Here is a 12,381-nt window from a genome sequence, read left to right on the forward strand (position 1 = left end):
ATCTGTTGTTGATAGCAATACTGGAGCAGACATATCACCCATTCCTTTTCTTAATAAATGACACTATGCAAACTATTTGCACACAAATGAACAAATTATATGTAAATTCTGCATTTTAAACATGCAAGGACATTTTATTTTTCTTTAATTGCAACATGTTTGTGTCAATGAAGTAAACTTCTTGATAAAAAAAAACATTAATCAGAGCTAAATTACAGCTGCAAACATCTGTTTTAAAGCCTGTTGTGGGTTTTTTTTACGGAAAAATACTGACATTTTTCAGTAGACCACCATCACAATGACAGTGGCTGGTCCTACAAAGTGATGAAAGCTGCTCTTCACAATAGTCACTTATTTTCATGTTTACTTCACTGGCTGTACTTTTGTTCTTATAATTATGATGGTCCCATATTGTTTACCGTAACCTTCACTATCTGTAACAATATTTGACCATTACTTTTGACTAAATTTACGAATACACACTAAAACTATTCTCATCTCGGATGCAGCGAGTTCAAGGTGACAGCAGAATGAAGCCTTTCAACAGCTGTAATTGGGATGTTTGCTATTTTGAATCCTATTTTAGACATTGCTCACAGCTCAGAATGATGGATTTATTGTGCTGCTAAAACAGGGGCGATCTACTTAAACCGCCTTTGTAATGATCGAACAAAGGTGAGGCAGGAAACTAGACAATAACATTATTAATAAAGATAATAATACACAGTGGGTATAGGACATTTTACAACAGGCCCGTCCCTGATCTGCAGCTCCATGTGAGAGGCCGGGCACGAGGCCTGTCCTGAAAGAGATCCATGTTTGCCCCGTGCCAGTTCAATATCGACACAAACACTGTGGGCAGATACAGTTTGTCCATTGTTGCATGTGACCTACTGTAAACCAGCATCACCAGAACTACTGTCGGAGAGACAAAACGTGCTCAGCCTCAAATAACAGATAAAACAAAAACTGCTGCAACTGAATTTGTTCTTTCTTTCTGTGGCTTAAAGTGTCAATGACATTAGGACCATTGGACTTCTTGTTTTACTAACATATAATTTATATTTAAGATTTTGTTAAAACTGTTTTAACATTAATTTTTCTTTCGGATTTATAATTTTGCTTCCGCGTTCTAAATTATTAACCAGGAAATTCTATGACTGTTACCTAGCAACCGTGTAATATACTGAGCCAAAACTCCTCTAGTGTCACAGAAAATATTATTTGACTAATTAAACTATATAAAAGCAGCTTTTATTTTGTTGAATTAAAGTTTAAAGGGTCAGAAAATGTGTTTCTTGCATCTTTTTGTTCCCAGTTTTAGGAATGAAAATCTGATGCTGGGTTCAAACTGGAAAACTCTCACATCTCGGGATTCCTACTTGGAAACTCGGGCAACATTTCAGAACCCAGAGTTAATCCGAGTTAGACATTTCAACATGGCCCTGCGTTTGGTTGAAGTCAATTAAACATTTAACATTGTCTGTGAAGCTGCTCCTGCGCTGCAGCTGAGCCTCTGCAGTTAGAAATGCTTTGGTGTGCTAATGTTGCTAATGTTGCTAATGTTGCTAATGTTGCTAACGTCTACAATACAAGGAGCTAAGGACAACAAAAGCAACATTCATATTTATATTTACTCACACATGTTATTACCACTGTCCAAGTTAATAAATGAACTTAATTGGAGTCATATTTTGGTTAATTTGAGCACAGTCTTGGTTTTTAAAGTTTGTTTTGAATCATTACAGTAAATAATTGTGAGATCATCAATATGTTTTTGAAATTTGCTCTACTTCCTGTAAGTTTAAAAACAATTATAATTGTATTGGAGTAAAATAATCATTTACAGGTTTTTATTCCACCAAATAAATCAACATTTTCAAATCATAAACACATGGTCATACGCGCTTCAAATGTGTAGTATCTAAGTTTTTGTTAGTTTAATCGTTTTGGAAAATGGGAAAACTTCATGGTGAGCAATAGAAAGGTAGAAATCACTATAAGGTATTGTTCCTACAGTTGCCTGGCGAGGACAATGAAGTAAATATTGTTCTTTAATTTTCAGACAAATTTTAGACCAATTCATGCAATTCTGGCAGTAAAAAAACACACTTTGGGAGCTCTAACTGCTGTGCGGACATAATTTACCTCTTTATTAATTTACCCATGTATAAAATAAACTGATTTATTTCATTTGACAACATCAGAGCAAGTCTTTCTCCAACACTTTTAACATCTTTACTTCAGACAACGCCAAAGTACGTGTCGCTGTGCCATTATTGACCCTCTGTGTGATGTATTTGATTAAAATGTTTCATGTGACTGGGCCCAACATCACTCGACTGTTTCCACTCGGGAAACACAGATAAAGGTGTATAAAGTTAATACACATCGACTGAGAGTAAAATGCAATCTAAATCTAACGCCTAAAGACGGTTTGTTGTTTCACCATCACATGTTTCAATCTTCTACTTTAAGATAGTTTGATGGTTATAACAGAAGGATTTGCCAATATCTAATTTTTAGCTTTTTGTTTTGTTTTTTCAAATTTACTGCAAAAGTTACCCAAAAAAACTGAGCAAAATGCAAATTTTCATTTGTTTCCCCTCAGATATCCAAAATTCCATCCATATAATTACAACACTTTTAATATGCCAGCAAAATCGGGGCTCTATCAGCTGTTTATGTAAAATAATTACACATAAAATGCCTCTAAAAAGTGCAGTGGACATAAAAAAGGGCTGTTGTCCATTAGTCATTTAGTCAATTAACTATTCGACTAATAGGGCATTTATTGTGGACCACAGGGGAAAGGATAAAAGCTGGATTTTTATCAATTAATAGTTAATTTATTCTGCCTTTTTACATACAAATGTGCTTGTTGTCAGTGCATTTGGATCTAATGTATGTTCGGATCATAGCGATGTTTTGCTAATTATGCCTTTCGTCAACCAAGAATGTCATTAGTCAATTAACGCTCAATATAAGTATACATAATGTATTGACTAAAACTACTCTCCGTGCTCGACTCGGCCTCCAAACCAGCTGCACGGTGCAAACGCCGCCAAACGCCTCCTCGCAGTGGCACGTCACTAAGATTAAAGCAAGTTTATTACAATGCATTTCCAGCTGAGTGAGTTATGCACCTGCACAGCTCTCGCTCAGGCCTCACCTCCTCCAGCGAGCGCAGGGAAAGATTGATGACACTTGGAGACGACACGAGCTCAAAACACTCCACAACAAAACCTCAAATCAACAACCAGCACCACAACATGACAAGAGCGGTAATCCACGCAGTAATGGAACAAAACGGACAGGTACGGAAGGAAAGGCCCTCGAGATGAGCCGCAGAAATGACGCACAGGAAGTGATCGAGATTTACTTAATGTAGAGACGAGAGAGCTGCAACCTGTGGCTAAAATGTTTTCACCACATCCGCTAATGGAAAAGTGAGAACAAACAGTGATTCAAAACAACAACAACAAGTCCATTTGACCAAGAGCTTAGAATATAATTGTGCTGAGACTTTAACAGGTTGAAGAAGTGCAAAAGAAAGAGAGTGGTATGTTTGGTTTATCTTTATTAAATTGTCTGTATATCAATAAATATAATATGTCATATAATAATAACTAAAATGACTATAAATGTTACCCAATTTAAGCAATTTGATCAGCACCTGAACAGCACTTAGTATCTTTTCATGTATCAATCATAATCTTTAGAATGACAAACAGCATTAAAATGTTCATAAATTCAATTCAATAAAAGGAAAATCATTAATTTGTGGCTTTCTATAGTTCTCTCCCAGAGTGTTTTATCAAGCTGTTCATTATTGAAGAAACGTCCACAGGGAAAATGTTATAATTTATTTGAGTAATTAGGTCCATGCTGTCTTGTATATACTGCACCAGAAACCTGCTCATTAAAAACATCGATTCTTCTTATAGAATGTTGTGATCTCACTTAAAAACGAACCCAATCATTGCGAACGTGCTCGTTTTGTTGCTGTTTACCTGGTCTGTGCTGGGCGTGTCTGAAATGTCGTTCATGCTGCGACTCTGAGCGTGACCTGGAACGATAAGAAAAGGTCACCGTGTGTTACGCCGGATCTTCACTCGCTACATTCCCTCATTTCACCACTGATAATTAAAAATGCACCGTTAATGGGTAATTAGATGGAATCAAGAACACTTACTCAGTTCAAGATTAATGCTATGCTATTTTGCTGTCATCAGAGTGAGTGACAGGTGGATTTCATTTGTTTATTGGACAATACTGAAAACCCGAGCGGCGTATTGATATAGTGAGTGAAGAGGCCGGAGCGCAGGCGCGGCGCTGGGTGCAGTGTCGTCACTCACGCAGTCGCCCGTAGTTGGCCGGCTGCTGCTTCGTTCGGAGGTCTTCGGTGGATCTGTTGTAGTTCGGGGCGGGGCCGGGTCCCGCTCCGGCCCCCCTGGGTCCCGCAGGCCGACCTGCCGCAAATCAACAAGAAGCAACCTCAGAGGGCAAAGGTCAGGGGTCATACCGTATCTGTAGGAGACGTGCCTGGGGGAATGCAGCGCCGGTAATGAACTCATCCAACATTAATGGGACTGAAGGATATGAAGCTCCAGGAGGGATTTATTTATTCTCCATAGGTACTGAAAATATGCATAATATGTTCCCCACTGATTATGTTATCACTCGACTTAACATGTTTAAATGTTTAGATAAGAATACAATATACGAAATAATAAATACAATGCAGTAATTCAAGCTTTTATGTGTTTGTTTGATGATGTACAATGTATAATGATATAATTATGTGGCTGAAATCAACTCATGCCAAACCAATTAGCAGTGGGAAAATGACTCACATTTAGTCATAAAATTACAAGTTCAGTTTATTGTGCTGGTCCTTTGACTGTTACTTGAACCGTAAGTTGTAGAAATTCACATTGAGCATTGGACACAAAATGAATTCATATATTATTCATGCACAAATCTGTTTGTATAAAGTGGATATTTGAGGGAGAGAGCAGAAAATCAGTGATGCAGTGGTGATTTTGAGGTTTAACAAAGGAAAAAAGGATATGTATTTTGAGTTATGTACCTTAAATGTATAGCAGTAGCAGTAGTAGTAGTCTAAGTACATGATTTCAGAGTATATCAGCCTCTTACAGCTAATACAGTGAGGTGCGGACCAGGCGGCAGTGACAATACAATCTTATCAATTATTCAGAGCGGTCGTTTGTGGCCACTCACCTCCGGCCGACGAGCCGGACTTGCCGATGTCCACCAGAGAGCGGTGCATCGGCTTCTTGGTTTGGTGCCGATGTTTCCGCAGCAGAACAAAACTGATCTTTTCTCGTAAGTCTGGAGTGATCGCGCCCTCCTCGATCTGTCTCTCGATGATGTCGTCTGGAAAGAACAGTCGAAACATTTACCACAGTTGAAAGGTCTTTGAGTAACTTGACCTCAGCGGGGTCTCACCTGGTTAAATAAAGGTTAATCAATAAATAAAACGGTATAAAGCCTGTCACATTAATTATTATACTGTGCAATAAGTGATAAATGGAACAATCCAGCTCAATGTTTATTATGGCTACATTTTCCTTACAAAAGAAGGGACATTTTTGTTATTTCTTGGGTGTTACGATAAGATTCAAGCTGTAGAGCAGGGGTGGCGAACCCACGGCTCGCGAGCCACATATGGCTCACAAACTTTGTCGGCCAATCAGCGCGCAGCATGCAAATTTTCACTTGTAAACTGTCATGGCGCGGGCCGAGGCGGACTTTAATCAAACGCTTCCCGGGCCGATTTAATGATAATATTCCCTTTTTTCTGAGATTTATTAATAAAAATGACCCCGTCCTTGCACTCGAAAATGCGTGTCCACATTTCAAAATACCCCGTCCAAAATACGGGAAGACGGCCCTCATCTAAAAGAAAACCAGCAATATTGAACTTCAACATGGTATGTAAATTATTTTTGGTTTTGGACTTTGTTGAACTGAGAGTTTGTGTGTGTGAGACACAATGTTCATTGTTGAAAATGACTGTCTTGTGGTCTTAGTACTGTAGGAGTCAATCTCTGTCATTATCATGGTTGTGTGTGACATGATATTGTTAATAATGATAATAATTTGGCTGAGCAGAGGTGTGTGTGTAAGAGGAAGGGATGGGGCTCTTTGCGGTAAGTGGCTCTTCGTCTCTCTCCCTGCTGTAGAGGATCGAATAAGTAACTGCTACTATTTATTTGTTGCAGCTCATGCTTTTTTTTTTAACAATACTGTACATTTAAAACATGTTTACTGGGATTATCCTGCTTTAAAGTTATCGTGGCATGAAATAGTTTCAAATAGAATCATTTATCTGGATATTTACTGGATACTGTGCTTCAAAATGAATTATTGTGACAGGCAATTCATACATTTTCCTACAATAAATAAATACATCTTCCTCGATTAAAAATATATAACTGAATACATTACTAAATTAACCCTGCAAGGTCAAAAGGGTATGTGTGACCTTAGCATACTCAAGCTACAACACATTTGGATTGCTATTGATGACCTTAATTGATCGATGAAAGCCCAGTTTCCGTCATTATTCAAGTGTCATGCTTTGAGCGTTGATGATGCAACGTTCAACAACATAAACAAGCATTAAAAACAGTATTGATACAGACATATTTCCATTGCGCTTGGGAAAAATAAAATCGGTTCTACTTTAGCCTTATCAGAACATCTTAACCGCTCCAACCAAACCGCAGTTGGTTTTTAAAGTGGTGCTAAACTCAATGGCCTGAACGGCTGCTTCAGAGAAATGATTTCCGTACAACTCTTTATTGTTTAAGCACGTGCAGCTAATTGGGGGTTGGGTTCGTTAGATAAATAAAGTCATCATTTATTATCTGTAGGTGTGCTAACTGGAGTGTGGCAACTGGAGTGTGGCGCCCTCTCAAAATGGCTTCTAAAATATCAGCACAGATTGGAAGTCTTTATTTATTTATTTATATCCGTCTTATCCAGAGCAGAGACATCCATGTGTAAAATTAAGGGAGTTGCTTCAGTGGCAACAGGAAACCAGGTTTGTGCGGTCAAAGAGTGATTCGTTTTTCAACAATAGGTCAACGGGGAAAAAAAGTTCTAACGTTAAAGTGCGCGTGACGGGTTCTCATGTTTTACTAATTGCGACTCTGTTTGCTGTGATAGAACCTGTGGTGAATATTTGTCTTAGTTTTGCATTTTTGTCAAGTTGCAGTTTGTGAAGGATATGGAAAATTACAGGAAGGAAGTAGAGTCGAAACGGAATCCCCCTGTGATGTCATCAGTGAGCGACAAAGGCAGCGACAATTTATATGGAACGGACACAATTTTCTGACAGTTTAATTAAACATTTTGACAAAATAAAGGTGCTGTAAGGTATTATTATTTGTGTAATTCATATAGATTTTGGCACTTGTTTACTGTCAGTTGCTAGTTAACAATGATGTATTTACGAGTTAAAAAATGCACATGAACGCTCGCACAAGTCTGGAAAAGAACTCATTTATCTTAAACATTAGAACTCTTTGACTAAACGTTACTACACTTAGGGGTAAGAGCAACATATTTGTGCAAAAAGATGCAACACTGCTGTTTAATTAAGACGTAACCTGACAAAACTTTCAGGTTACTTCTATCAAGGGCGGACTATGATTTTATGCATCGAAATCCTGGCTTTCCGAGATAAAAAACACATTATTACAAACACGTCTGAACCGGAACTTTTCAATTCGGAATCCCGAGTTCCAGAGGAGCACGTGAACGCAGCATTATCTCCACCTGCTGCTCATATCCAACCAGGAAGTAACACTTTTAGTAACATCTTTAGCATCATCTATAGTCTGACCTGTCGTGTGCAGTTTAAGATATCTCACCGATTATCTGTGGTAATGAGTATCCGTCCAGGTCGAGTAGGACAGTTCCCGTTTGGAGACACGTCCTGAGCTCAAACAGACTGTGCAGGGACAGCGTGGACACGTGAGGTTTGCTCCATCGCTCGCCTCCTTCCTCCACCTTCTCCTCGAACTTCACCCATCTGGAACAAATATGGATGTTATGGAAATACTTGGTTTTCTTGAGATGAGGAAAATGATCTGGAGGGAGAAGGGTCAGGCGCTGGTGAGTCAAACCCCTTGAGAAGCGGTAATTCCAAAAAGCAGTGCAACAAAAATATGAAATCAAATACATAAAAAAAAAAAAAAAGTACTGTAGATTGTACAATAAAACATAACTTTGACATGTGAAGGCTGTCATCAAACACTCAGCACAACCTCTTAGCATAATTAGGTGGACATCCAGGACCAGGAAGGCTTTTTATTGCCATATTTTTTTTAATTATTATTATTAATTAAAAGTTGTTTTTTTATTTTTATTTTTATTTTTATTGATTTACTCTATAAATATGACAGGGACAGTGTACAGTATAAAATTAACTTTATCTGGGGAGAGGCATTGTACCATGTGGTCTTCCAAGTGCTCATTTCCACCCGTCGTCCCTGGTTATGTTCAGAAAAAAGACATTCCAGGACTATAATGACCCAAAAGGTCTGGGACATCATTCACATCCAGTCCTCCAGGAGCAGACAATCGATTTGAGTTGCTCTGTTACAGTTCTGCTGTTAATAGTTCTAAAACGATCAGTGTGAAAAAGTTCATTTTTAACTTTTTGATGATGGTGATAATATTTTTGCTCCTGAATCTGCACTTTTATTTCAGTAATACAATTGATTATTCTAACAATACAAAATATTAGAAGACTGGTTGTGTCAGTTGGGCGGCGTATCATGGTGTCCACATAAACACACTCTGTGAATACAAAGTAACACAAAACAACAGCACAATTTGAGCTCAGATATTCTTTTCTTTTTGCCGTGGCTTTGTTTGTCAGTCCAAAATCCCTCATAGGAATCCATCTGTCTGTCTTTGTTATAAGCTGTCTGAAAGGTAGCTACCGCAGGACCTCCATGGATCTAAAAGTAATTATTTTTTGTCATGTCTTAAGATGCGTCTTCCCTCGAGTGCGTCTGGCCTTTTACTAAACTAAATACCCACTGCTCGATGTGAAATTTTATTGAATACAAACTGCATTAGGGCGTGTAAACACATTTAGGGTTAGATATTCAGCTGCATGTCTAAGTTATGTCATGTTTTAATGTTTAAGCAGACATTTCCTTTCTAAAACCAGCCAAAGGGGTAAACGAAATGTCAAGGTGCCTTTTCACAGATTTTAAAAATAAATATTTGTGGTTGTGTTTGAGATAAAAACAATTGCTTGATTGTTCATAAGGAATAAGGGCATATACTTTTTTGAATTTGCAGTATACTTATATATATACCAACAAATAATATTAAATCATTATTGAGTTTTTAATTCTTCTATATTTTTGGAAAACATGTAAATACAGTATACTGATTTTGAACAAAGCAATTACAACTCTATTTGTTTACAATCCTGGGCATGCACTTATACCCTACTTGTATTTTTACTTTAAATTGATAATAATTCTCATAGTACCCCAACTCCTCAAGTATTTCAAAGACATACATATGTCACATACGTTGGCACGCCAGTTGAAGTGCGCTCCTTACAGTGCCATGCCTGGTGCCTTAATGCAATTCCTTGTTAATTACATTGTGTGTTGAGCGTGTTTGTGTGTCTAACCTGGCAGACTCCTTCCACTCCAGCTCGTCTCCTTCTTGCTGTAGAGTGTCCATTTCTGTGAAGAGCGTCGGTGTAGGAAAGTCATCCTCCTCATTCAGAATGTACCGGAGCCTCTCTGCAGCCGGAGACACTGCTGGAAGTCAAAAGGACAAGTTCTTTTGAAGGAGAGTGTGGTGAGAAGAAGGGGAAATGGTGGAGCACCGGTTGAGACTCTCGGCTCACAGTGAAAAGGTCCTGGGTTTGATTCCTAGAAAAGTACTCCACTTTCCCTATACGACGTGAATGCAATTTGGCGACGTGGTGGTGTGGATAATAGTCAAAGAGTAAAACCACATTTGATCTTAAGATTTAATCACAGTATTAATTTGGACCTTTGTGTTGTCCTGAGGGCGGGTCCACGTCAAACAGGATTGTATGGATACAGTTTGATGTCATTCAAAAGTGTCACTTTTCTGGTGCCTTGTCTCCATGGAGTTGTGTATGTCTCACACTATGGCACTAAACAGATCTTGCCATCATTTTTATTGCTAAAAAGGCCTTGAAAATCATGCCTTCTTGTTGTGAGTGGACTCGCCTCCACAGATCTGACTTATTTGTCTCTGTGGATATGAGTGAGTTAAATGTCCATCTGTGAAACATTCTAAGCAAATAAACAATATCTCCTGGAGACAAGCAGATGGTGGACTGTCATTTACAAAAGGTTTATGGACTCAAAGAAGGCTGCGATCACATGACATCACAATATTCTAACACTGAGCTGAGACAGGCTGAAGGCTGGGGAAGAATGCCATCCATTAGTAATAAGGACATATTTGAGTTCTAGAGCAGCACATATAGCCATCAACAGATACATATATTTTTGTTTTAATGGCAGATGTCGATAAATGTTAGTACATAAAAATGAACATCTGTCCATGGATGATTTGGATAATTTCACATTTATAGACATTGACAGTTCTGTGTCACTACAAACCAATGAGAGAGAAGTGAAGTCACATTTTGGGTAGTGCCTCTCTTTGAACTTAAGAGCTCAAACAAAGCTTCACATTTCCTTTAGTGGTGGTAGTTAGCCCAAACTAAATATTGGCCGAAGATGGTGCGCCAACATGGATGATAAAAAGAGCCAAAACATCGGCTCAATAAATCTGCCAAATACTCCATCTTCAGCCAAAACACAAAGCCAAATCATGAGTCCTGTCTTGCACTTAACAGACACTGAACCTTTTGAAACACTCCTGGATCCAAGATAGGATGAGATAAGATAAGCTAAGCCTTTATTTGTCCCACAATGGGGAAATTCCAGAGTTGCAACACAGAATAGGTACAGAATTATCATAATAAAAAAACTAATAAATTATAAAAAACACTATTCTACTACTCTTATACTCTTTATAATGATAATAACAACACTATTTACAGCTGTTATACGGACAGAGAATATTGAACCATGCACAGTGTTTCTTGTAAAGTCTGACAGCATTAGGAAGGAAAGACCTGCGAGAATCCCACAAAGTTTGAACTAACAAACACAACATTTGCACAACAAACACCATTCTATATCCATGCTGTCATCATTTTTCACCTCATGAATGCTTTTCACAGTTATTAGCGGCCTGCGGCAACACAGAGGCAACAGGATGTTCCTTTTATGCAGTGAGAGGTCAAACTAATTTAGAAAATCTATAAAATGACACAACCATCTGTAAAGGGAAAGTGGTCTTCAATGCAAATTAGTCCCAAACTTTTCACTGTTCATTTTTATGGAATAATTTATTGGTTGGCACAAAATGGCATGGTGAAGCTCGACTGTTCTGCTGCCATAGGCTCGACTCCAACAGCAGCGCCTTTACTTCCCTTTTAAGTCTGTGTCTTTTGATATTTTGTCCTCAAGAACCATGTCGCACAGAAACTGTCTCTGGGGGACAATAAAGTGTATTCTGTAGCAGGAAATCGAAATTATGAGGGAAAAATCCTGGTGGTAGTTGGTAGTGGTGATTACTGAGACCACAACCAAACAACAAACTTTCCAAAGCGACTTATATGTCATATTTTTGGTTATTTTGGTTATGGCAACCGCATTGCACATGACAACCACAAGAGGGCCCTAAAGCAACGCAGCGACGCTCTAAGAGACGCAGAAGAAGAACCGACACTTCCTCTACCTCCCGAGTTTGCAGAGTTGTTTAGAAGTGACACAGAGGTTGTGATTAATTGTGCAGAGTAACAAGTGCAGTAATGTATGTGCAAGTAAAATCGGAACTAGTCGAAACAACGTTGAGGCTGCGTTTACTTTCTGGATCGCTGCATCAAAATTGGGATTAAACCGAGGCTAATCCTGGAACTAAACCTGGACTGGAGCAGGATTAAACCAAAGTCTTCAACAAGGACAATGTATGAGGTATGAACACAGCTTTCTCTATGTCGATGCATGTGCTTTTTGCCGTTTTACTCCAGTGCGACTAAAATATGTTTTTTTCTTCTCTTTTATGCATTTTTTGGCTGGTGCGATTTATACTCCGGAGCGATTTATAGTCCGGAAAGTACGGTATATTCCATTCCCATTATCGACCACATTACTTTCCCTCAAGTTTGTGCCTAGTTTTATTAAATTCAACTTTGTAAATAAAATATATATGACAAATACAGCCAGATAAAAAAAAGCCCTTTACGTTTAGATGTGTTTTTATGAA

The 12,381-nt window shown here is 38.4% G+C and overlaps 1 protein-coding gene across 1 annotated transcript in view; it reads right to left on the reverse strand.

The window, feature by feature from the left end:
- slc4a5a (solute carrier family 4 member 5a) overlaps positions 1-12,381 on the reverse strand; it is a 62,765-nt gene that overhangs the window by 34,418 nt on the left and 15,966 nt on the right. Inside the window, exons 4-8 of the mRNA XM_072433686.1 lie at positions 9,692-9,824; positions 7,905-8,065; positions 5,245-5,400; positions 4,359-4,472; positions 4,014-4,069 (exon numbers count right to left, since the gene is read on the reverse strand). Of these exons, the coding sequence (XP_072289787.1) occupies positions 4,014-4,069; positions 4,359-4,472; positions 5,245-5,400; positions 7,905-8,065; positions 9,692-9,824 (620 nt within the window). The remainder of the gene's footprint in view (positions 1-4,013; positions 4,070-4,358; positions 4,473-5,244; positions 5,401-7,904; positions 8,066-9,691; positions 9,825-12,381) is intronic.

This window comes from Eucyclogobius newberryi, unplaced genomic scaffold, assembly GCF_026437365.1.
Source record: "Eucyclogobius newberryi isolate DKJ021-1_F unplaced genomic scaffold, fEucNew1.0.hap1 SCAF_6, whole genome shotgun sequence".
NCBI lineage: Eukaryota > Metazoa > Chordata > Actinopteri > Gobiiformes > Gobiidae > Eucyclogobius > Eucyclogobius newberryi.